The following is a 22,531-nucleotide window of genomic DNA, read 5'->3' on the forward strand; positions in this document are numbered from 1 at the left end:
TTTTGGCCACCAACATTTAGAACAATCAAGAAGGTACACTGGGCATAGTGGCTCACGCCTGTAATCCCAGCACTTTGGGAGGCCGAGGCAGGCAGATCACTTGAGGCCAGGAGTTTAAGACCAGCCTGGCCAACATGGCGAAACCCTGTCTCTACTAAAAATAGAAAAATTAGCCAGGCGTGGTGGTAGACATCTGTAATCCAAGCTACTCGGGAGGCTGAGGCCTGAGAATTGCTTGAACCCGGGAGGTGGAGGTTGCAGTGAGCTGAGATCATGCCACTGCACTCCAGCCTGGGTGACAGAGCAAGACTCTACTTCAAAAATTTTTTCAAAAGTAAACAAAGGAAAAGAAAGTAAGGGGGACAGGTCTGATGGTAGTGAGTTATCTCAATTCATTGTTCACAGTCAGTTACAGATCAAACTGGTTGTTCCACTAAAAAAAAGAAAAAGAAAGCAAAGGGAAGATCATCTTGAGAAATCCCATCACTTCCATGATCAAATATTTACGGAGTTTCTTCATGACAGAAGCACTATTTGTTGACTGGCATCCAGCCTTGGTTTTTAAGAGTTTTTACAATGTGTGAGAGTACCTCCTAGAATTTTTTAATCAAAAAGAATATTTAGAGACCATCTACTCCAGTAACTGATAACTTTTTCTAGATCAAGAACCTTTGAGAATCTGAGATCAGCCGAGGACTCTAGGCCAGTAGTTTGGGGAGGAGAGTGACACACAGTTTTGCACCGTTTCGAGAGGCCCACACCCAAGTTCATCTGTGACAGACCAGCAGGTTAAGAGCCTCCAGTCTTTTACAATGAGATGAGAAAACCAAGACCTGAGGAAAGTGACAAAACTTTTGTGATGTTAGTTTGGTTCCTAAAGGGAAGGAAGCTAATCAAATAAAATCTCAATATACAGGAAAGTTATGTGTCCTCAAAGCATCTGTCTGAGAAGCATGGGAACAAACTATAGGCTTAGAGAAAGGAGAAGGAGGCAAAGTGACTCAACTTAAGACAGAAAGATGTGACTTCAGAGGGAACACTTCTCAACACAAGGAAACTAAGTTCGTTCCCAGAAAGATAAGAACAAAGGCATAGGCCTGCCTTGAGGATGGAAATCAGAAATAGAAGAGGAAGCTGTGATGTAACCTGCAAGAAAAAAAGAAAATTTAAATGTTAAGATACTCAAGTAAATATAGGAAACATTTTCCTTTGACTCACTCAGAAGGGAAATCTCTAAATAGAGGGCATTTAACAGCTTACGGGATGGGGAGAGACGTTGGCTGCAGTACTTACAAAAATAAGCAGCAGATACTCTCTCAACACTAATGGTAGGGAACTGGCCAGGCGTGGTGGCTCACACCTGTAATCCCAACACTTTCGGAGGCCAACATAGGAGGATCTCTTAAGCTCAGGAATTCAAGACCAGCCTGAGCAGCACAGGGAGACTACGTCTCTACAAAAATAAAAACATTAGCCAGGAGTGGTGGCGAGTGCCTGTGATTCCAGCTACTTGGGAAGCTGAGATGGGAAGAGTGCTTGGGTCTGGGAGGTCAAGGCTACAGTGAGCCATGATCACACCACTGCAGTCTAACCTGAACAACAGAAAAAGAAAAAGAAAAAGATAAGGCACTAAGACCCAAAGCTAAAGTGTCTACCCTTATGAAGGTGTTAGGAGAATGGAGCATGTCAATAGAAAGTGCCAGCCACAGGGTACTGGACAAATTAAGGTGACCTGTTGGTCGGCATCTCTCTCTAGCTCTTCTGATATCTTCCTCTGGCAGAGCACAAACCTCAAAGGTTGGGGTGTGGTGGAGTGTGCAGAACCTGGAGTCTGAGAGACAGATGTTCCAATACTAACTGTTCACATTCTCAACTCAGACATGGCAGGTCTTCGTTTTCTCATTTGTAAAATGAGGTCAATGTTGAGCACCTTCTTGAGTTACTGTGAGAATTAAATGAAATGTAATAGAGATGAAAGCAGCTAGCGCAGAGCCTGTAATGGGATCGTAAATAACCTGTTATGTGATGTCAAGGTACCAGGGAAATGAAACAAAAGTAGTTTACTTTATCCACCTTACCCTGTTCCACCTAAGAGAGAAAATGGTGGCGGGGGGCGATGGGGGGAAGAGAAGAAAATAGAGAATGGGAAAATCATTTTGCTTTGGGTTACACAAATCGAGAATTTAAAAAATTTGGAATTTGTGCTCCCCAAATTAGTTTCTTCTACCTTCAGTATAAAGGCATAAGCTATTCTTGGAAAGCCTTTGGTTTCTTTACACTTGAATATGTATCTGCCATTACTCCCCTAACTGTCTTGTGAAAGAAAGAGAAGACTAAGGCCGGGCGCGGTGGCTCAAGCCTGTAATCCCAGCACTTTGGGAGGCCGAGACGGGCGGATCACGAGGTCAGGAGATCGAGACCATCCTGGCTAACATGGTGAAACCCCGTCTCTACTAAAAAAATACAAAAACTAGCCGGGCGAGGTGGCGGGCGCCTGTAGTCCCAGCTACTCGGGAGGCTGAGGCAGGAGAATGGCGTAAACCCGGGAGGCGGAGCTTGCAGTGAGCTGAGATCTGGCCACTGCACTCCGGTCCGGGGGACAGAGCGAGACTCCGCCTCAAAAAAAAAAAAAAAAAAAAAAGAAAGAGAAGACTGTATGATAGTCTATGAAGAGAAGGCTGAGCATTGGGTGAATATTTACTGAGCATGTTAAGTTTAGTGTTGTAATCAGATTCAAATTACAACAAAGTTAATGTGTTGTCTATTGAGTGATTTGCAAGGAGATAAAATCTAGGTGGTAAGCAATTGAACTAGTTGTTTGTAATTCATTTTATATTTAAGCTGTGATCTTTTTCTCAGTAAACTTAATAAGATAACTCAGTGGAGTCAGAGGCTGTTTTGAGGGTGCTCTGGTGATTTCCTGAAGCTCAAACCCAGGAGACTGAATCATTCGGGCCTTTCTACTCCCCTGGAAGAGTTTGCCCATGATGTTCCAGTAGGTGCAAATCTTCTATGACTATTCTGGGGCAATCACTTGGGATACTTCCAGAAGTGAGCACTCCAGCCATATCTGGAGGCTGTAGTCAAAAGCCTTCCCCTGCCAGTCTTCAGTAAGCAATAGTAGAGTGCTGCCTCCCTTAAGCCAGCTCAGCCCCTGCCCACTCCTACTTCTTAACCCATAGGACAGGCACATTGCAATCATGGAGCGTTAAAGCCAAAAAGGACATTTATGTAAATTATGTCCAATCCTCTTATGTATTTTAGAACTCAAAGTCCTAAGACGTTAAGCATTTTGTTCACAAGACAATCAGTTAGTACAGAGCATGGCCTGGAACCCGGATTTTCTCACTGTCCCACTGGGAGGTCAGGGTAGGTCATGAGAAAGGTGGGGTGGGGTCTGAGAAGACTTGGGACGTGAGACGACTAGAGGAGTGCCGTCTCTGTGAGACTTGGGCAGATTAGGGGAGCAGCAGAGCCTCGCGCTGTTTCTAGAGGGGATTTGGGGCCAGGGCGAAGTTGAGTTTCTCTGTCCTGTCCACATCTTCAGGACTTCCTGCTGTTCTGTAGCCTGTGTGCAATTGATTCGGGTCCACAAGGCCTTGGCGCACACCCAAATCTGGAAGCGGATGCTTAGTAAGTCCGCAGTAGCGCCAGGTGTTCTGTGGATCCAGAGGGATTAATAGCTCCAGGGAGGCTAAGATCTGATTTCTGGGGGATTTCTGTGAACTGAAAGTAGAAGGGCAACAGCAAGGACACATGCAGGTTCACCCAATTGGGGAGAATGAAGCAAGCACTCCCGGCCGGGAGAGGCAACTTGTGTACAAATACAGAAGAAAGCAGTCTCTAGATCACGGACTGTTATCTGCTTACTATTAATGGGGGAAAGGAGGGAAGTGCAGTGTGTGTGTGTGTGTGTGTGTGTGTGTGTGTGTGTGTGTGTGTGTATGCATGTGCTGGGCTGGTTGTTTTTGTAAACACGTGAAAAACTAGAATGCCATCACCAGAGTCGGAAATGTCCTTAGCATGAGATATACTCCCTTTATTCTTAACCCTAATGAAGTCCTTGTTAGAATTTGTATCTTCTTTTAGGCTTAAATAAGGGCAGACCCTGAGGACCTGGGGAGGGTTCAGAGCAGCATTGTCTAGTAGAAATATAATGTGAGCCACATGTGTGATTTTAAAATGTTCTAGTAGACACAGTAAAATGGAACAACTGAAATTTTAATAATAGATTGTAACCCAATATATCTAAAAATTATTACTGAGATTTTACATTCTTTATTTTGTACTAAGTTTTGTTTTGTTTTGTTTTGTTTTGTTTTGTTTTGTTTTGTTTTTTTGAGACAGAGTCTCACTGTGTCACCCAGGCTGGAGTGCAGTGGCCGGATCTCAGCTCACTGCAAGCTCCGCCTCCCAGGTTTACGCCATTCTCCTGCCTCAGCCTCCTGAGTAGCTGGGACTACAGGCGCCCGCCACCTCGCCTGGCCTGTTTTTTGTATTTTTTTAGTAGAGACGGGGTTTCACCATGTTAGCCAGGATGGTCTCGATCTCCTGACCTCGTGATCCGCCCATCTCGGCCTCCCAAAGTGCTGGGATTACAGGCTTGAGCCACCGCGCCCGGCCTGTACTAAGTTTTTGAAATCCAGTGTCTATTTTTACACATAACACGTTTCACTTCATACTTGCTACATCTCAAGTGTCCAACAGCCACCTGTGGCTACTGGCTACCATCTTGGACAGGACAGGTCCAGAAGAAGCACTATGCAAAGCTGTAAAGTGGTTAGAAAATGGGGACAGGAAAAGAAAACATACCTAGAGGGGGAAAAAAATCTGAGGATAAATAGCCTTCAAAATGAAGGGCTGATTCTTGTGATGGATAGCGATGGTTTCCATTTCCACTGAGGGTCTACCCCCATGCCATGTCTCCGTCCCCTGAAAAAAAAACAAAACTGGTTTACATTTCAGTTATGTAAGCTATTTCACTTAAATCTAAACAGAGAGAAATTGAGTCTTAGCTAATAGAATAAATGTTTATCCTGACTTCTTCCTTCATTTATTCAACAAACGCTAAGTGAGGCACTCAGTCATTCCTACCTCTCAGGAATGGGGTTAAGTTTGTACTATACAGATGTCAAAGCTATGATGATGATTATCCTTAGCTTGGGGTATGGCCTGAGACCAAGGAAGGTACAAGGTGGGCCATCAATATCCCTTTCGGTACTATAGTTCACAATTAATGATTGGATGCTATTGCCATACACTGTACCTTTTATATAAGGATATGTCTTTGAACACCTAGAGTAAAAAGTATTCAAGAAGAGAAATGATAGGTAGTGCCTGTTTTCAGACAAGGCAGAAATTGGGTATTGCTATCATAGTTACACAAGCAATCTAATCATGATCCAAGAGGGAGGTGGCAGGTGGTATATGGAGATTAGAAGTCAAAGGGCTCAGCTCTCACACTACCTTGTGCAAACCTCACAAGGTCAGGTCCCAGCCACCTGGCAAAGGCCTAACGTCCTGAGACATTGTAGAAGAAGCAGGAAATGGCCCCTTTCATTTTGTCCCTTCCTTTACTTCTGTCAGAGTCTGAGGTGACTTGTTTGAGTGATTGTAGTTTAGAAGGGGTTTAGAGAACTCAAAGACTCTTCCCAAAAGGACAAGAGTATAGAAGTGGGGCCGGGCACAGTGACTCAACGCCTGTAATCCCAGCACTTTGGGAGGCCAAGGTGGGTGGATCATTTGAGGTCAAGAGTTCGAGACCAGCCTGACCAACATGGTGAAACCCCATCTCTACTAAGAATACAAAAAAATTAGCTGAATGTAGTGGCCCACGCCTGTGATCCCAGCTACTTGGGAGGCTGAGGCAGGAGAATTGCTTGAACCTGGGAAACGGAGGTTGCAGTGAGCTCAGATTGCACCTGGGTGACAGAGTGAAACGCTGTCTCAAAAAAAAAAAAAAAAGTAGTGCCTGGGATGGAACTCCTCTGAGCCTTAAATTCCTTACTCTGCACTCCTCAAGTCAGAGCGTTCCATACAAAAGTCCGGTGTGTAATGGACCTATATATCCTTGTAAAATATCAGGTTCTTTTTACTGTATTTGATTCACTGATCCTCTTTTCAGCACCAAATTGTTTGCCAGATAATTGATTCCAGTCACTCCTTTGGGATGAATGGAGTTGAGTGGAAGGATGCTAGGTTTCTGTAAGCTATGGAGATCTTGCCAAGAGATTGTCTATATCCTCTCTTTTTTTTTTTTTTTTTTTTTTTTGTACTGCATTTGACCTGAGGTCATGAGGCCACCAGCTGGAATTTGGAAATATTTTATTTTTTATGAGAACTTTTGTTTTCATGAGGTGTGACCCAGACCACCGGCCTTGGCATACTGTAGCCAAAGAATCTCAGTGTAGGGCAGTTGAGGTCCTCTGCACCCTTGCTGCCTAAAGTTGGTCTGTGAACCAGCAGCGTCAGTACTACCAAGTAGAAATGCAGAATTTCACAATACAGTCCAGGTGTATCAAGTCAGAGTCTACATTTTAACAGGATCCCAAGTGATATGTATATATACATTAAAGTTTAAGAAGGATGGCTCTACAATATCCCAATTAGTTATAGTCCACAGCAGCCTCAGCTTAAACAGCTGCCATGGCAGCCAACTCATTTCCTCTTGTGGCAGCCCCTTGTATTGTTGGATTGTTTGGAAGTTCTCCCTTCTGTCATGTTAAAATCTGCATATCATTATCACCCACTCAAGGTGCCCAGAGTAAGTTTCATTCTTCTGAAAGCCCACATAGAAGTTACTTGGAAATGTCCATTTCTTTCCTTTGTGCTACGGACACCTTAATCCAGAGGCGGCGAGTGGAGTGTGGGTGGTAAGTGGAGCCACACAAGGTCGGCTCCCAATCACCCGGCAAAGACCTAACATCCAGAGTCATTGTAGAAGGAGCATGACATGGCCCCTTTAGTTCTGCCTCTTCCTTTACTCCTGTCAGAGTGCAAGGTGACTGGTTTGAGTGGTTGCAGTTTAGAGGGGGCTTGGAGAACTGAAGAGGCTTCCTGAAAGGACAGGGGTATTGAAATGATGCCTGCAATGGAAGTTAGTCCTGCAGGGCTTGCTAACGGATGAAGACATTTCCAGTGGAGGTGAACAGGAGGGGGTGGTCTGGTGGAGGGGAAAGAGCAGCCAAGCCACTTTACCTCTTACTTGCTGTGTGATGTTGAGGAATGCACGAAACCCCTTTGAGCAGCAGCTTCCTGGGTTTTTAAAGAAAACAATGACAAACCCTGTCTTTCCTGACTCCAGGGTTTCTGAGGGACTCACTGAAGGGGAGGTCAATGAGCACACTCTGTAAAGTAGAAGATGGTCTGAGGATGAAAGACAAGGTCAGATGGGACGATAGATGAAGCCAGGAGAAAAGCCTACCACTGACTTGCTGTGTGACCTCAGGGGAGGCTCTCACTCTCTCTGTCTCTCTGTGAAACAAGTGGGTCATACACAAAAGATTTCTAAGTGCCCGTCTAGAAGGCCCTGGAGTTGTGGCCTATTGCTTTTTGCTTTTTTTTTTTTTTTTTTTGGGACAGGGTCTTGCTTTGTCACCCAGGCTGGAGTGCAGTGTTGCAATCATGGCTCACTGCAGCCTGAATCTCCCTGGCTCAGTTGATCCCAAGCAGCTGGGACTACAGGTATATGCTGCCACACCTGGCTAATTTTTGTATTTTTTTCGTAGAGATGGGGTTTTGCTTTGTTGCCCAGGCTGGTCTCCAACTCCCAGGCTCAAGCAGTCCTCCTGCCTTGGCCTCCCAAAGTGCTGGGATTACAGGCATGAGCCAGCATGCCTGGCCGGCCTGTTGCTATTATTACATGTTACCTGGAGGATTTTTTCAAGGTTGGCTCTTCAGGGTATTTATTTAGAAAAACTTCCTAGAGCTTGGAATTGAATCCTCTCTGGGGCACATGGTTCTAAACACTCTTCTAGTGAAGGCCTGGTCCCTGCAATGGAAGCCCCACTCAAAAGGCGGGTCTGCTTGACCATGTGTTTCTATGTCAGCATGTGGTACCTGGGTTGGTAAGTGAAGAGTGACAGTTTTGTCACACACAGTCCTATTTCTGGAAGCAAGCTCTGTCCTACAGGCTGTCTGAACTCATCTCATACCTCACTGGAGTGTGTCACTTGCAGATTTTTCCAGGGGAATGGTCTTGGTTGATACTTCAAATATTACCGAGGAAGTTTTCAAAATGTTATTCCCTTTTATAAGTTTCTGAAATACAGCAGACCTGAGGGTTCTACGGGCCTGCTCCGCTAGAGGGGGCTTCCTGTCAACAGAATAACCAAAACTGGCTTTGGGTTCAGCAGCCTTCCCTAGATACTTACTAGCTGAGCGTGAGGGGACCAATATGTGTGAAGGGACATGACTAAGATGGCCTTTCTGAGTCTCTCTCCTACCAATCTGGGGACCCTGTGTTGTTCATCCTCACCTCACTGCAGCCATGTTTCCAGTTTCCCATTTCATTTCCCGGATGCTTGCTTCTAACTCTACATTTGCACTTTCTTCTGTGCACCCACCGTGTTGTTGTGGAGACATGGTGGCCATAGGCTGCCAGTATCCGGTGTCATCCAAGCGTGATGGTGTGGTACGTGGATTTGCTCATGCTTTTATTTTGAATCCTTTCCAATGTGACATCTGCTAAAATGTCTCCCTTATAATTTGCTTGGTGATCACAGCTTTCTCATCATTCATTGAGAGCAGGACCTGATCTCACAGAATCTGAAAAGAGCTATGTGGTAAGATGCCTGTTGAATAAGACTGCAGCCTTTCCAAAGAGAATTTTTACTGATCCTACTTTTGGAATCTAGACAAGAATGATGCCTGGTTAACCCACAGAAACATTATTTACAAGAATTCTGTGGCTATTGTAGTAGAGCGAGATTTTAGGCCACTCCCTTACCCCCAGCCCCTGATAAAGAGCAGAGGAATTTAGAGACAATATTTCTACTTTGCCTATATGTGGGATTAAATTAATGTATTAGTGCATGATCGGGGATACATACTTGCATTTCTACCCTAAAGTATTCCATTTGTAACAGTTGCTCACTAATTACAGGCTTTTATGCTGCTTCCTTTTTTTTTTTTTTTTTTAATATTCTTACTAAATTCCAAATTCTTCTGTATCTTACCTGTTTTTCCATGCTTACGCCTGGATCCCTCCTGCACTCCACTACTGGAATATCTATTTTTTTAACCTGGATCTTCAACTCTGTTTTCTCCCTGGACTTATGTGCTTCGTCTGGAATGTTACATCTCTTCCTCTCTTTCTTTTTTTTTGTCCCCATGTTGACTGTTTTATTGGGGTTTCTGGATATCTTGGGGCCACCTCACAGGAAGCGGTTTGCAATGAGATCATAAACATTGCCGAAAAATCTGTTCATTACTGCAGCACTGTTTCTCATCCCCTTGACTTTCATCACAAGGTATCCCCTTCTGACAATAAATCATCTTTAATCATTTCTCAGCAACCTCAAGCCCAGCAGCGAAGAGTCACCCCTGATAGGAGTCAAACCTCACAAGATTTGTAAGTACTCCTGGTGAACTTCAGTTCTCATGTTCTCAGAGGACTGTTGGTCTTAGAAAGCGGGTCACTGGCTGAATATGGGGTAGTTGTTTGCAGAAATGAGTGAATTACTCCCAGGTCCTCTCCTAAGGATTTCTAGTGAAGGACATGTTCCCCATCAGCCGAGGTGAAAACAGGTGGCAGGTAAATAAAGGCCATCATAGACTGCTGGGAGAGAGAGACAGGTAAACATTAACTGCTGTAGAATGGCAAATGAGAGCTGTGCTGACTGGTTTCAGTGCTAGTGTAGCAGGAAGTTAGAGGAAGGAATGGTTAATTCTGACCAGCCATGAATGAAAGGGTTGCTTCATTCATTCATTAATAAAAAATGATTGGATACCTCCTATGTTTTAAGCACATAGGAGAAAACTCTGTGCACAGAGAAAGAGAGATTTGGACCAAACACTGAAAGACAAATTGGTTTCTGAGAGCTAGAAAAGGGAGGAAAATATCTTCCCAGAGGTGAGGACCACATGTGCAAAGGCATAGAGTGGGTGTATTTGGAGAACTTGAAAGGGCCCGTGTAGCTGCAGCATATGCTTCATGGAAGAGATAGAGATGAAGCTCAGAGGTGGGATGGGACCAGACGGTAGATTCCAGAATGCAGTTGAAGTAAGTTTGGATTTTATTCTGTAGGTACTAGGGAGCCACTGAAGGTTTTTGAAGTAAGGAACATATTGATCATATTTTGTTTTAGGGAGATAACTCTGGCAACAGAGTGGAGGGTAGATTTCATAGACCAGGGACAAAGATGTTTGTTAGAAGACATCAATCCAGCTAAGAAGCCGTGAGGGCCTGAGCCAGGACACAGTGGGCATTTTGTAACCATCGAAGTGAGTATGATTACTAACAGAGATACAGGTAAAGAAGCCTAGCCAGCCACAGAGACAGAGAAGGGGCAACAGGAGATGCCAGTGAGGGTCTAAAGACGTTCACTTTCACAGAACAGCTACAGCATCTGGTCAGCAGTGTCACCTGCCCAGAGAGGCCAAGAGTGGGAAATGAGAAATTTCCACCAGGCATTTTCCATGACAACTGGAAAAATCCCTGGTGACCTCTGATATGGCAGGGTTGGTGTTAGTAGGGGTGGCAGCAGGTGCTGTGTTAGGAAGGGTCGATGGTGAGTGGAAGGTGGGGGGCTATAGATCAAGGGAATAGCAGAGGCAGGGGAGGTGTTTTTAGGGTGCAGAGACAAGCACATTTGTACCAGAGTAAAATGCCAATTAACGCAAATAAGATCTAAGTGAGGCCAGGTGCTCACAACTGTAATCCCAGCACTTTGGGAGGACAAGGTGGGTGGATCATGAGGACAAGAGATCGAGACTGTCCTGGCCAACATGGTGAAACCCTGTCTCTACCAAAAATACAAAAATTAGCTGGGTGTGGTGGTGCACACCTGTAGTCCCAGCTACTCCGGAGGCTGAGGCAGGAGAATCGCTTGAACTTGGGAGGCAGAGGTTGCAGTGAGCCGAGATTGCACCATTGCACTCCAGCCTAGAGACAGATCAAGACTCTGTCTAAAAAAAATAGGAAAAAAAAGAAGTAAGTGAAGGAAGAGCCCAGGAAGGAAATTCAACATGGCTTGGAGAAGGGACCCTTCTTTCCTCACATGTGGGAGCAGAGGCAGGAAGGTGAGTGGAGGCACAGAGACTTAAATCTGGAGGGGAGGAGGATTAAGGTGCTGCCCACAGCAAGCTTCCAACTCCAGAAGTGGGGGTAGAGTGAGAGCTCTTGGCTGAGCTGGGGACACCAGGATTGGCAGGAGAGCTGGGGGAAGGACCCCATGGGACAATGTTCTGAGGAGTATGAGGTTCATCCCAAATTAGAGCTGACTGGGGGACCCAAGCAACAAGAGGGTGGGACTTTGTCCAGCCAGTCTCCACTGTCTGGGAGTGAAAACAGAAAAGCAGATATTGGCAAAGCAGCCATGGTGGGAGTTAAAGGGCCCAGGCATTCTAAGAAACTGGCAAGAGCGTGTTTTGGGAGGCCAGTAGGGGACTCCAAATTGAGTAGGAGACAGCAGGCAAATACAGAAACATGAAAAAAAAAAGTATTTATTTACCAATTGGAAATTGATCTGCATCTCTTAATTTCTCATTTGAGACCTTCCTTCTGGCAACCAGATCCATCCACCAAATTATCAATACATTTGGATAAATATGGAAAGTGAAGTTGTCCCTTTGATTTTAGCAGAGCAGAATGAACCTCTTGTTCCTGGGAACTGACTCCACTTGCTTGTTTCTAGTCTTTCTTGCTCGCACACTGGAATTCATTGACATCTACTGGAAATGGTAGATGATTGGCTCATTTACAGTTTTGCCTGCTACTGTTATGTCTCAAAATAGTAAACAGAGTTGGTGCATAGTAGGTGCCTCTTATGTATTTGTTGAAGAAATAAATAAAAACAAAGCTTTTCCTTGATGCCAAAGCAAGGATCAGATTTCACCACAAGCAGTTCAGCTGTCTTCAGTGGCTGTCAGAACAGACAAAACAGCACAGACCCAATGCCTTAGGCCAACTAGCAAGTAAATAAAAATCTTACCCTCAATGCTCACTGGGATAGAAAAAAGAAAAAAAGCTTTCAAGAGTTTCAGAAAAATGACATCCACATTTAAAAGCAGTGAATGAAATGTGTTCAGGCATGTAAAGAAACTCAAGATAGTTTTGCTAAACAGTGAAGCAATTGGAATGTACTTTTAATAGCATATATATAGCTATTATATATATTATATATGGCTATTATACACACACACTTTTTTAAAAAACAAATGTTTTATGTTCTCCATATGTATGACCAGAATGTAATATCTCTGGGCCCAAATAACTTCTGATTATGCTTCATAATCTACATATACTATCCTATGTTAAGGAAAAGGCTTGGTTTACTTTAAAGCAGGGGCCCCCAGTCCCCAGGCATTACCACCTGAGCTGTGCCTCCTGTCAGATCAGCAGTGCATTAGATTCTCACAGAAGCATGAACCCTATTGTGAACTGCACATGTGAGAGATCTAGGTTACGCCCTCCTTATGAGAATCTAACTAATATCCCGATGGTTTCATCCCCAAACCATCCCCCCGACCCCAACCCGTCTGTCGAAAAATTGTCTCCTGCAAAACCAGTCCCTGGTGCCTAAAAGGTTGGGGACCACTGCTTTAAAGGCAGAGGTCGGCCGGGTGCGGTGGCTCATGCCTGTAATCCCAGCACTTTGGGAGGCCGAGGCGGGCGGATCACGAGGTCAGGAGATCGAGACCATCCTGGCTAACACGGTGAAACCCCGTCTCTACTAAAAATAGCCGGGTGTGGTGGTGGGCGCCTGTAGTCCCAGCTACTCGGGAGGCTGAGCCAGGAGAATGGCGTGAACCTGGGAGGCAGAGCTTGCAGTGAGCCGAGATCACCCACTGCACTTCAGCCTGGGTGACAGAGCGAGACTCCATCTCAAAAAAAAAAAAAAAAAAAAAAAGGCAGAGGTTGGGGTAGAGTGGGAGGTGCTCTAGATGAAAAGGCTTGGCTGTGGTAACCAAATGAAGCCAAGTTAAGAGGACTGATCATGGCTTGCTTGTCAGAAGTTCTCCATCCCTCAGCCTTGATTAACTTATATGTGAAATGCATCTCCGCAAATGCTAAGTTATTAGGGAAATAGTCAATAAAATGCTTTTATCCCTACTGATAAGTAGGAAACACTACTGAAATGTTGATTGAACTTGAAATGGAGTTTAAAAATTCATTATTTAATCCTGTCAACATTTGAGTCACTTACTATTCATTTTTTTCATATATAGATTTAGCTATCAAGCATTATATAGCTATATACCACAGAATGATGATGAGTTGGAACTCCGCGATGGAGATATTGTTGATGTCATGGAAAAATGTGACGATGGATGGTTTGTTGGTAAGAATCTTATCATGCTTTTCTTACTAGTTATGTATTGAGGGAATAACAGGGGGTGAAGAGCCATGCAAAAAGCAAAGCAATCTTCTCTGCACAGAAAGAAGAGCCTTCTCAGCTTTTTACAACCTTGGGAATTCTGGGCCACCAGTCTGTGTTGCTATTAGGATGGTGTGGATATTGCTTATGTTGAACCTAAAACCAAATCTGCTGCACAGAAGAGCAGTTGTCAAATTTATTAATTGGGTTTCCATTTATTTTTTATTTTTTTATTTTTATTTATTTATTTATTGAGACAGAATCTCGCTCTGTCACCCAGGCTGGAGTGCAGTGGCGTGATCTTGGCTCGCTGCAACCTCTGCCTCCCAGGTTCAAGCAATTCTCCTGTCTCAGCCTCCCAAATAGCTGGGACTACAGGCACCTGCCACCACGCCTGGCTAATTTTTGTATTTTTGGTAGAGACGGGGTTTCACCTTGTTGGTCAGGCTGGTCTTGAACTCCTGATCTCAGGTGATCCACCCGCCTCGGCCTCCCAAAGTGTTGGGATTACAGGCGTGAGCCACTGCACCTGGCCCTAGTTTCCACTTACATTTATATTGTGCATGTGTCTATTTTGCATCTGGAAATTTTATTTTTAAAACCCTTGTGAAATAACACGAGAAAATTTTTGACTGAGCCTATGTCTCTGCCATGAAACTCAGGCATATGTGTAGACATTCTAAAGACCTTGTTTCCTCCAGGCTTTCAGTAGTATTAATCAAAGCAGCCTGCTTAATTAAAGGATTTGCCTGTATAAGAAGGAGAGAGATCAAACTTATTGAGATTCTGTTACAAACCAGACACTGTGTTTGTTATGCTTTTATTGACTTTCTCTCAACAAACAGCTCTGTAAGATAAGAATTATCCTCATTTATCAGATTCAAAAACTGAGGCCCAGACAAGAAGATTACCAAGGTAGCAAATAGTGGGGCCAGGATTTGAACTCAGGCCACCCATCTCTCCTGAAATCTGTGTTCTTTCTGCTCAGGCATGCATATAATGTTGGGAGATATTGACCCACTCTTTGTCTCAGTTTCTCCCCATACAAGTGACTTTACCTTCATCTTCTTTCCAAAGACCAGCCCTTCCCTGATTTTGCTGGCAAAGCTTTGTTAAAGCAAAGTAGTATCAGGACTGGGGTGGTGAGGACAGCAAGACCTCAATATGAATGAGAAGTCAGAAAGATTTACTTTGTGCTCACCAGCCTCTTAGAGAACTACCCCATCCTCCCAAGGTCCACAGAAGCCCACGGCCCTCACTACCTTGAGTCATCTGTTCATTAGAAATCAGGTCTGAGAAGTCAATGACCACTCCAGGGCAGCGCAATCCAATAGAAACGCAGTGTAAGCCATGTATGAAATTTAAAAATTTGTAGAAGCCACATTGAAAAGAAGTAAAAGAAACCAGTGAAATTAATTCTAATGTATTTTGTAAACCCAGTGCGTTCAAAATGCTATCATCTAAACATGTAATCAATATTAAAAATTGTTGGTGAGTTATTTTACAGACATCTTTTCATACTAAGTCCTTGAAACCCAATGTGTATTTTATAGTTAACAGCACAGCTCGTTTCAGACTAGCTGCATTTCAAGTGCTCAGTAGTCACGCGTGGCTATCATTTTAGAGAGTGCAGCGCTAGTATGCACTAACTGTTAAACTCGTTCGGGAGTATATTTTTTTTATGAGAACTTAGGTGTGGGAAGGAGCACCAGTTCTCTAGCAAAGGCCTGCCAGGCAGCTGGGTAAAGGAATTATTTTGGGATGACTATCCTCCTTGCATCCTTGAACTCTTCACTGTTTTTTTTTTTTTTTTTTTTTTTTTTTTTTTTTTTTTTTTTTGAGATAGAGTCTTGGTTTGTCACCCAGGTTCAAGTACAGTGGCACGAACTTGGCTCACTGCAGGCTCTGCCTCCCAGGTTCAAGCGATTCTCCTGGGTCAGCCTCCCAAGTAGCTGGGACTACAGGTCAGCATCACCACGCCTAGCTAATTTTTATATTTTTAATGGAGATGGGGTTTTACCATCTTGGCCAGGCTGGTCTCAAACTCCTGACCTCAAGTGATCTGCCTGCCTCAGCCTCCCAAAGTGCTGGGATTGCAGGCATGAGCCACCATGCCCAGCCTCCTTGGTCACTTCGAAAAGTAGCGTTTTCAAACTACAAATAAAGTAGCCTAGCAGAACTCATTTTTCTCATCCATAAGGAAAGATGCTAACTAGCTATGTGGCCCTAGGCAAGTTTCTTATCTCTGGACCCTACCATCTCAGTTCTCTAACCTTCTTAGCCATTCTCCGTGGGAGTTCAACTAGATGTTTTAGGTGTCCTAAGCTTTAACATATTTTTTTTAGCTTAGAAGTTTCACTTTGGGTACTAATTCCAACCCACTGGTAGTGGCTGCTTGAGATGTTGTGTGCAACAGGATTCGGAAGCCAAATCTAAGCCAATTGTGATAAGGGTGCAATTATCAAATTGGGATGTCTGCTGAAGAGAGGATAATGATGACACAACATATATCTGCCACTCCTGCTTTAGAGAGAGAATCTCAAGGGAAGGAACTAGATTAAGGATCAGCAGTGCTGCCTGTGGAGCAGCCCAGGAAGGGCTTTGTTCCCAGATGGCTCAATGCTCCTGGCCTAGCAGGAGCCCTAACAAGGTTAGTACCAAAGATAGGGACTCAACTGGGGGCTTAGGCACAAGCTTGATAGGAATTTCCTTTTGATGGGTGGCCATAGTCAGTGGGCTTTCAGAAACTGCGTGGTTTAGAAAATCTAAATCCCAGGTATCTTCTTCTGTTAGATCAATGTGTGAATTCCTCCACAAAGCAGAAGTGTTGGAAAGAGCAATGGACTGGGAGTCAGAAGACCTCGGTTCAGATTCTACCTCTGATACTTACTAAGCGGTGGGACCTCAGACATGTGACTTCCACTCTCTGAACCTGGGTTCCTTCTGAAAAACAAGAGTACTAGGAATGCCTACAGTGCTTACCACCCAGCATTATTTGGCAGCCTAAGTGAGATAAGATAGGGGAAAGGACTTTGGAAACCATATGATAGTCTCTAAGCTGCAGGACTGTTAACAAGGGGCGTTTGAGCAGACATCCCTGCAGCGTGCTGTCTCAACTCAAGTGAGTGGGTCTTCTCACGTTTCGTATGTGTGTGCTTTTTTATAGGTACTTCAAGAAGGACAAGGCAGTTTGGTACTTTTCCAGGCAACTATGTAAAACCTTTGTATCTATAAGAAGACTGAAAACCATGGAGATTATTTTTATTGGAGGATGAAGCATCATTCATGAACCGATCTTTTTAGTTGAGTCAGTAGGACAATTAATACAGTGGATAAAGTAAGAAGCAAAAGACAGGGACAGAGAAGTGTTGTGTTTAAAACCCAAGCCTAAGGTTACTGTGTATTAGACAGGGTTGAACTAGTGTGCTGAACAAAAAGAATTGAGACAAATTGTATTTACTTAGCCGCTTCTGGGAGCCACTCCAGCCTTTCCCCTCCCCTCCACCTCTTGGGTAATCTGACCTGAAGCATAGTCCGGGATCAGAGTTAGCCAGAAATGCCTCCTCCTGCCCCAGCCTTAGAGAGCTCCCATCTCAAAGGAATCATTGATCCTGAAGGCTTCAAGCCCAATAATGCACTAAGACTCCCAGCCTACATTTCCCAGCTCCCCTGGAGCCAGCTGATCCTCTAACTGCTGGAGGTCAGTCTGGGCTGCCAATACTGTCCCCTAGACAAAGGTGGAGTCCCCCAGACTGCCCCAAGACCAAATCCCTCACTCAACCTGCTGAGGTGTGGATGGGGAAACGGAGGCAAAACTTAGGTGCCCGATGCATTCAGCCTGCTGTGTAGCAGCGCCGTTGACTGCCCTGGTGTTCAGACAGAAAAGCACACAAGGTTTGCCCATGAGAACTGGGGAGCAGATGGCCAAGCAGATAGGTTATGTCTGTTTTCTGAGTGATGAAGTCAGGAAGCCCTGTGGCTCTGGAGGCCACTTGTGGTTCATTCTTTTCCCATATCCTTGGCTTTTAGAAATGGTTACCTTCAGGACAGCGCAGCTGCATTTATCAGAGCACTGTTGCTAACTTTTCTTTTCTGGCTTGTGTTTGCCTGGGACAGTTTGGAATTGGGAGGCCTATTCTCATAGAAAACCAAAAATGATGTTCAGTCATTCATTTAACATACAGCAATGTATGCTGGCTGCTGGGGGGATAACCATAAGCAAGACATGCCCAGGGTTTGCTGTGGCTCCAGATCTACTCCCTGCAGGAGTTCAAGGATCACACAAAATGTAGTAACCAGGGTTGTGAATCTGAGTACACCCTGACAAGGCTTCTCTTCAGACTGAAGCAGCAATTCTGCCACTACCAGCAGCAACCAGGACGTCTGTTCTTTGTGGGGGCCAGATCAGAAGAAAGAAGCCCCTGTGACACCTGGGGTACTTGGTCACAACTCTATCCAACTCAAGGACGTTTATCGGCCTCTCTTAGACCCCTGAGTGAGACAAATACAGAAATGACCCATTCCCTGCCCACCAGGAACTCGAGGTGATTGGGGAGACAGACACAGGAAAATGAACTTAATCAAGAGAGACTGTGATAAGTGCTGAGAAGGGTGTGAGGGAGGAAGAGATGAATTTTCCCTGGAGGAATCCTAGAAAGCATTGTGATATTTCCATCTCCATTAGCTCACTTTTAAACAACTAGGGTGCTGGAAGAACCTTTGTCTGAGGGTAGTTCATAGCTGGAAATACCTGGAATATTTTCCAGAGTCTGCCAACTGTCATCTTCCCCCACAGATACACATCCAGGCTCACAAATAGGAGTAACAATTATAGGTGGTAGGGTTGTATACAGAAAGCCCTGGCTGTCTGCATATAGCTCAGAATTACCCCAGGACCATTGTCCCAAAGTCTAGAGTCTTTACAGGTAGGCAAAATTTGTTTTCAATGCCTGTGGCTCAGCTGCTGTCACAAATACCCATCTTAGGATCCCACCAGCTTCCCACCCTCCACCAGACAGCTGCAGTACCCTCACTTTCTCCCTATTGTTCCTTCCAATCCTGTTCTCAGGAAAGAAACTGCCACTAATTCATTTACACCAAGGTGTAAATAATTGATAATAGGAATGAGTTACCTCTTCCCACAGACATTTGTTTTTAAGTATGACAGAGCAGGGCCTTAATCCCAAGGGAAAAGGCTTTGGAACTGGAGGGGGTGAGCTTTCTGGGTAGAAGGAGACTTCCTGATTTTCCTTAAGACCCAGTAAGAGTAAGACGTATTGCTTTGGAAGGTCTGCTCCACCATCTAAGAGCACTGGTTTTTTGTTGTTGTTGTTGTTGTTGTTGTTGTTTTCTTTTTTTTTACTGTCTCTGAGGGAATATAGTAAAAATGCATATGCACGTGCAATTTGCACGGCAGCATTTCACCGATTTTGGAATGTATTGGCTAATGTGTTTCCTGGTCTTTAGATGCAAACGATTGATAACACTATCTTATCTAATAGTTTTTTGAGGGGTGCTTCTTGATTAAGTAGGTAATTTTGAACACCTCTTTAAATACAGCTAGAAAATAAAACCAATTTGTAAAGCCACATTTGCATATGATGCCAGCCTCACGCATTTGTATATCTCTAGAAATTCAGGTATGCCTCACCAATTTGCCCGTCTTTAATGAAATCATGTGTTAAAATTTGCATCACGTCACCTTCCTATGTATGATGAAACAAGGAACAGAGGTTTCCAATTGCTCTTTTGTCTTCAGACATTTAGTAATATAAAGTACCTATTTTTATGCTGAAATGTTTATACAGGTTTATTAATAGCAAGTGCTACTAACTGGCGGCAAGCCTTGCAACACATTTTGATATATTAGCCATGCTTCCAGGTAAAGGCAAGCCCCAAACTCCTTATCTTTTGCAGTCTCTCTGGGATCAGTAAAAGAAAAAAAAAAATCATGTGCTTAAGAAGTGGGACTGTAAATATGTATATTTAACTTTGTATAGCCCATGTACCTACCTTGTATAGAAAAATAATTTTAAAAATTTGAATGGAAGGGGGTAAAGTAAGGAAGTCATGAAGTTTTTTTTGCATTTTTATTTAAATGAAGGAATTCCAAATAACTCACCTACAGATTTTTAGCACAAAAATAGCCATTGTAAAGTGTTAAAATTTACGATAATTATTCTATTGGGGAGGGAAGGTAACTATGATCTCAGTTATAGTTTTTTTCCTTTTTGATTTCATTATTTTGGTTTTTTGGTTTTTGCAGTCCTATTTATCTGCAGTCTTATTAAGTCCTATTGCTAGAATAGGTTACTACAAAAAAGATTATATTCTGAAAGAAAAATAACTGACATATATAACCAATTAATTTAAAGTATTGCCATTTAAATTACACACTGAGAGCATGTCTTATGCAGACATAGATTTTTCTGTTCGTTTATTTTTCTTCATTGCAGTGGATTGATTTGATAAATAGATGTGTTGAATTACTACATTTGCTGTACATATTATTTAATAAACTTTATTCAGAATTGCGTGGCATATGTTTGTTCTGGTCATTCATTGTTTCTTTCCTTCCATTGCCAAGCTTCTCAAATGAGGCTTAAATTCACTGCTTCAATTTCTTATACCCTCCTTTCCATTCTTAATCATTTACCATCTGCCTTCTGCCACCTCCTTGAAGACACCACTTCTTACCTTACTTTTTTCTCAATAACCAACCTCCTGACCCTTTGAATTAATTGATTACTGTTGACCATTTTGCCATTATTTCTAAACTATGTTTGTATTTGTTCTGATAACAAAAGTAATGCACAAATGTCTTTAAAAAAAAAAGTAAAACATTATAAAATATGTATAACAGGTCTAGATTTGCTGTATAAAACATGGGTATGGGAAATGAGATAGCACTTTGTTTTTCTAAATCAAATTAATCTGGCTGTGAGTCCTCTCTTGGTATGGGTGGGCGAAAATGCAATCTGTCCTTTTCCTCCTCCAAACCAAAGTGTTAAGGCACTAGGCATGCAGTCTCCCCTGGCATCCCATGGCTACAACGGCCGCCATCTTAGTCTGGGATGGGGTCTGCTGTACACGAGGCATGGATCTGTCCCCTAATAGGAAAGCTCACGCCTCTACCCTCTCTCCCTGGGTTCTGTCCTCCACCTCCAACTAAAAGCACCAGTTTGCAATGCTGCCTCTGGAGTAACTCGGTGTACTTGGGCCTCAAACAGGTGTAGGAGAGGGGCCTACACTTCTTTCAAGGGTCTGACAGTCTTTAACAGTAGGCCCTGAATCACAGGCCCTACGAACCCTTGTCTCCAACAAATCTGTCAGCTTACCTCCTAACTACTTGTAGAAGCCAACCACTTCTACCATCATAGCCCAAGCCGTTTTCTCTCACCTGGATCATTGCAATAACTTTCTAACTGGCCTCCCTGCTTCTGCTCTTGCCCCCTCTAGTCTAGTCTAGACAGAGCAACCAGAGTGATCATCTAAACGCTGGTCCAAAACCCTCTAGTGGCTTCTCATCTCGCTAATGTAGCACAATGGCAAGTCCGTAGACATACTGCTCCTCCCCTCCCCCTTACCCCTGAATTATCTCCTTCATTTCAGCCACACCGCCCTCTTTATGGCCTCAGACTCATTATGCACATTTGAGGTTTAGGGTCTTCATGTTTCCAATCCCCTGGAAGGCCCTTTCCCCAAGAGCTGCATGGTTTTCTTCCTCCTTTAGGTCTTCCTGTTGTCTTCCCAATGAGGCTTTCTGTGACTACTTTACATACATTTAGGAAACTAGTGTCCCCACCCCCTGCATTCCATTCCCCTCTTCCTGCTCTGTTTCTCCATAACACTTACCACCATCTGAGATTTGTCTTCACAAGCAATCCTGTAAATTTGGTGGGGTGAGTAACTCTGCTTTGCTAATACATGCCTGGCACCAAGAAGAGAGTCTAATGTGGCACTCAATCCTTTGTTGATCAAATAAACGGATAAAGAAGCCCTTGAGGCCAGAGATCCTAGAACTCAGAATACGTTCTACCAACAATGAAAGAAGGGAAACCATTTTCTTAGAGTGGCAGAAACAACGAATTAATCTTTCATATTATGCTGGTTTCATACAAACATAGAAAGTGAAAGTTCCCCGTAATAACACTCCTCACAGAGATCACTCCAATATATGGTCCTCCCAGCTTGCTTCTCTATACATACTAAACACACACGTCTCTAAAATGCTTTATGTAGTCTCATACACTTTTACTTTCCTTTGGTAGAACTTGGATGTGTTTCCATAACTTACTTAACCCATCCTCTATTGATGATGCAAGTATTTGAGGTTATTGCCAGCTTTTTACCACAACAAACAATGCTGCTTTGAGTAGAATTATTGGCTCCTAGAGCAGGAACATTTCAAACCTTAAGAGATTTCCAAATTGCCTTCCCAAAAGTTCCAATTATACTCCCATCAAGTCCATAGAAGTGTATTTCCCACCACCCAATTAAAACTCCTACATTGTCTGCTTCCATGAATTGCTGCTCCTTGGTTCACCTGCTTTTGGCTGGCTGGCCCCTTCTTCATCCTCCTTCTAGATCTTCACTGCATTCTCAGCCCTCTGTTATTTTCTCTCAATATATGCTCCTGCAGAGAGCAGATCTCTCCCAATATAATTACGGCCCAAAGAGTCAATTGTGGCAAGGCCCTTTCAATGATTAAATGGTAGAAGCCTAGGCTGGGCATGGTGGCTCACGCCTGTAATCCCAGCACTGGGAGGCCGAGGTGGGTGGATCACCTGAGGTCAAGAGTTCGAGACCAGCCTGACCAATATGGTGAAATCCCCATCTCTACTAAAAATACAAAAATTAGCTGGCCGTGGTGGCGTACGCCTGTAATCCCAGCTACTCAGGAGGCTAAGGCAGGAGCATCGCAGGAACCCACAAGGCAAAGGTTGCAGTGAGCTGAGATCGCGCCACTGCATTCCATTTCAAAAAAAACAAAA

General features: G+C 43.8%; 1 protein-coding gene across 45 annotated transcripts in view; it reads left to right on the forward strand.

Moving 5' to 3' along the window:
- Positions 1 to 20,078, forward strand: part of SORBS1 (sorbin and SH3 domain containing 1) — a 252,806-nt gene extending 232,728 nt beyond the window's left edge. For 29 of the 45 annotated variants that reach the window (XM_030940317.1, XM_030940327.1, XM_030940332.1 and 26 more), the window contains 4 exons: positions 8,724 to 8,783; positions 9,381 to 9,571; positions 13,390 to 13,502; positions 16,705 to 20,078. In XM_030940317.1, the coding sequence (XP_030796177.1) occupies positions 8,724 to 8,783; positions 9,381 to 9,571; positions 13,390 to 13,502; positions 16,705 to 16,772 (432 nt within the window). In that variant the 3' untranslated portion in view covers positions 16,773 to 20,078. The remainder of the gene's footprint in view (positions 1 to 8,723; positions 8,784 to 9,380; positions 9,572 to 13,389; positions 13,503 to 16,704) is intronic. The other 16 variants (XM_030940333.1, XM_030940344.1, XM_030940348.1 and 13 more) reach the window with 3 other exon arrangements.
- Positions 20,079 to 22,531: the final 2,453 nt, after the last annotated feature.

This window comes from Rhinopithecus roxellana, chromosome 11 (genome assembly GCF_007565055.1).
Source record: "Rhinopithecus roxellana isolate Shanxi Qingling chromosome 11, ASM756505v1, whole genome shotgun sequence".
Lineage (NCBI taxonomy): Eukaryota > Metazoa > Chordata > Mammalia > Primates > Cercopithecidae > Rhinopithecus > Rhinopithecus roxellana.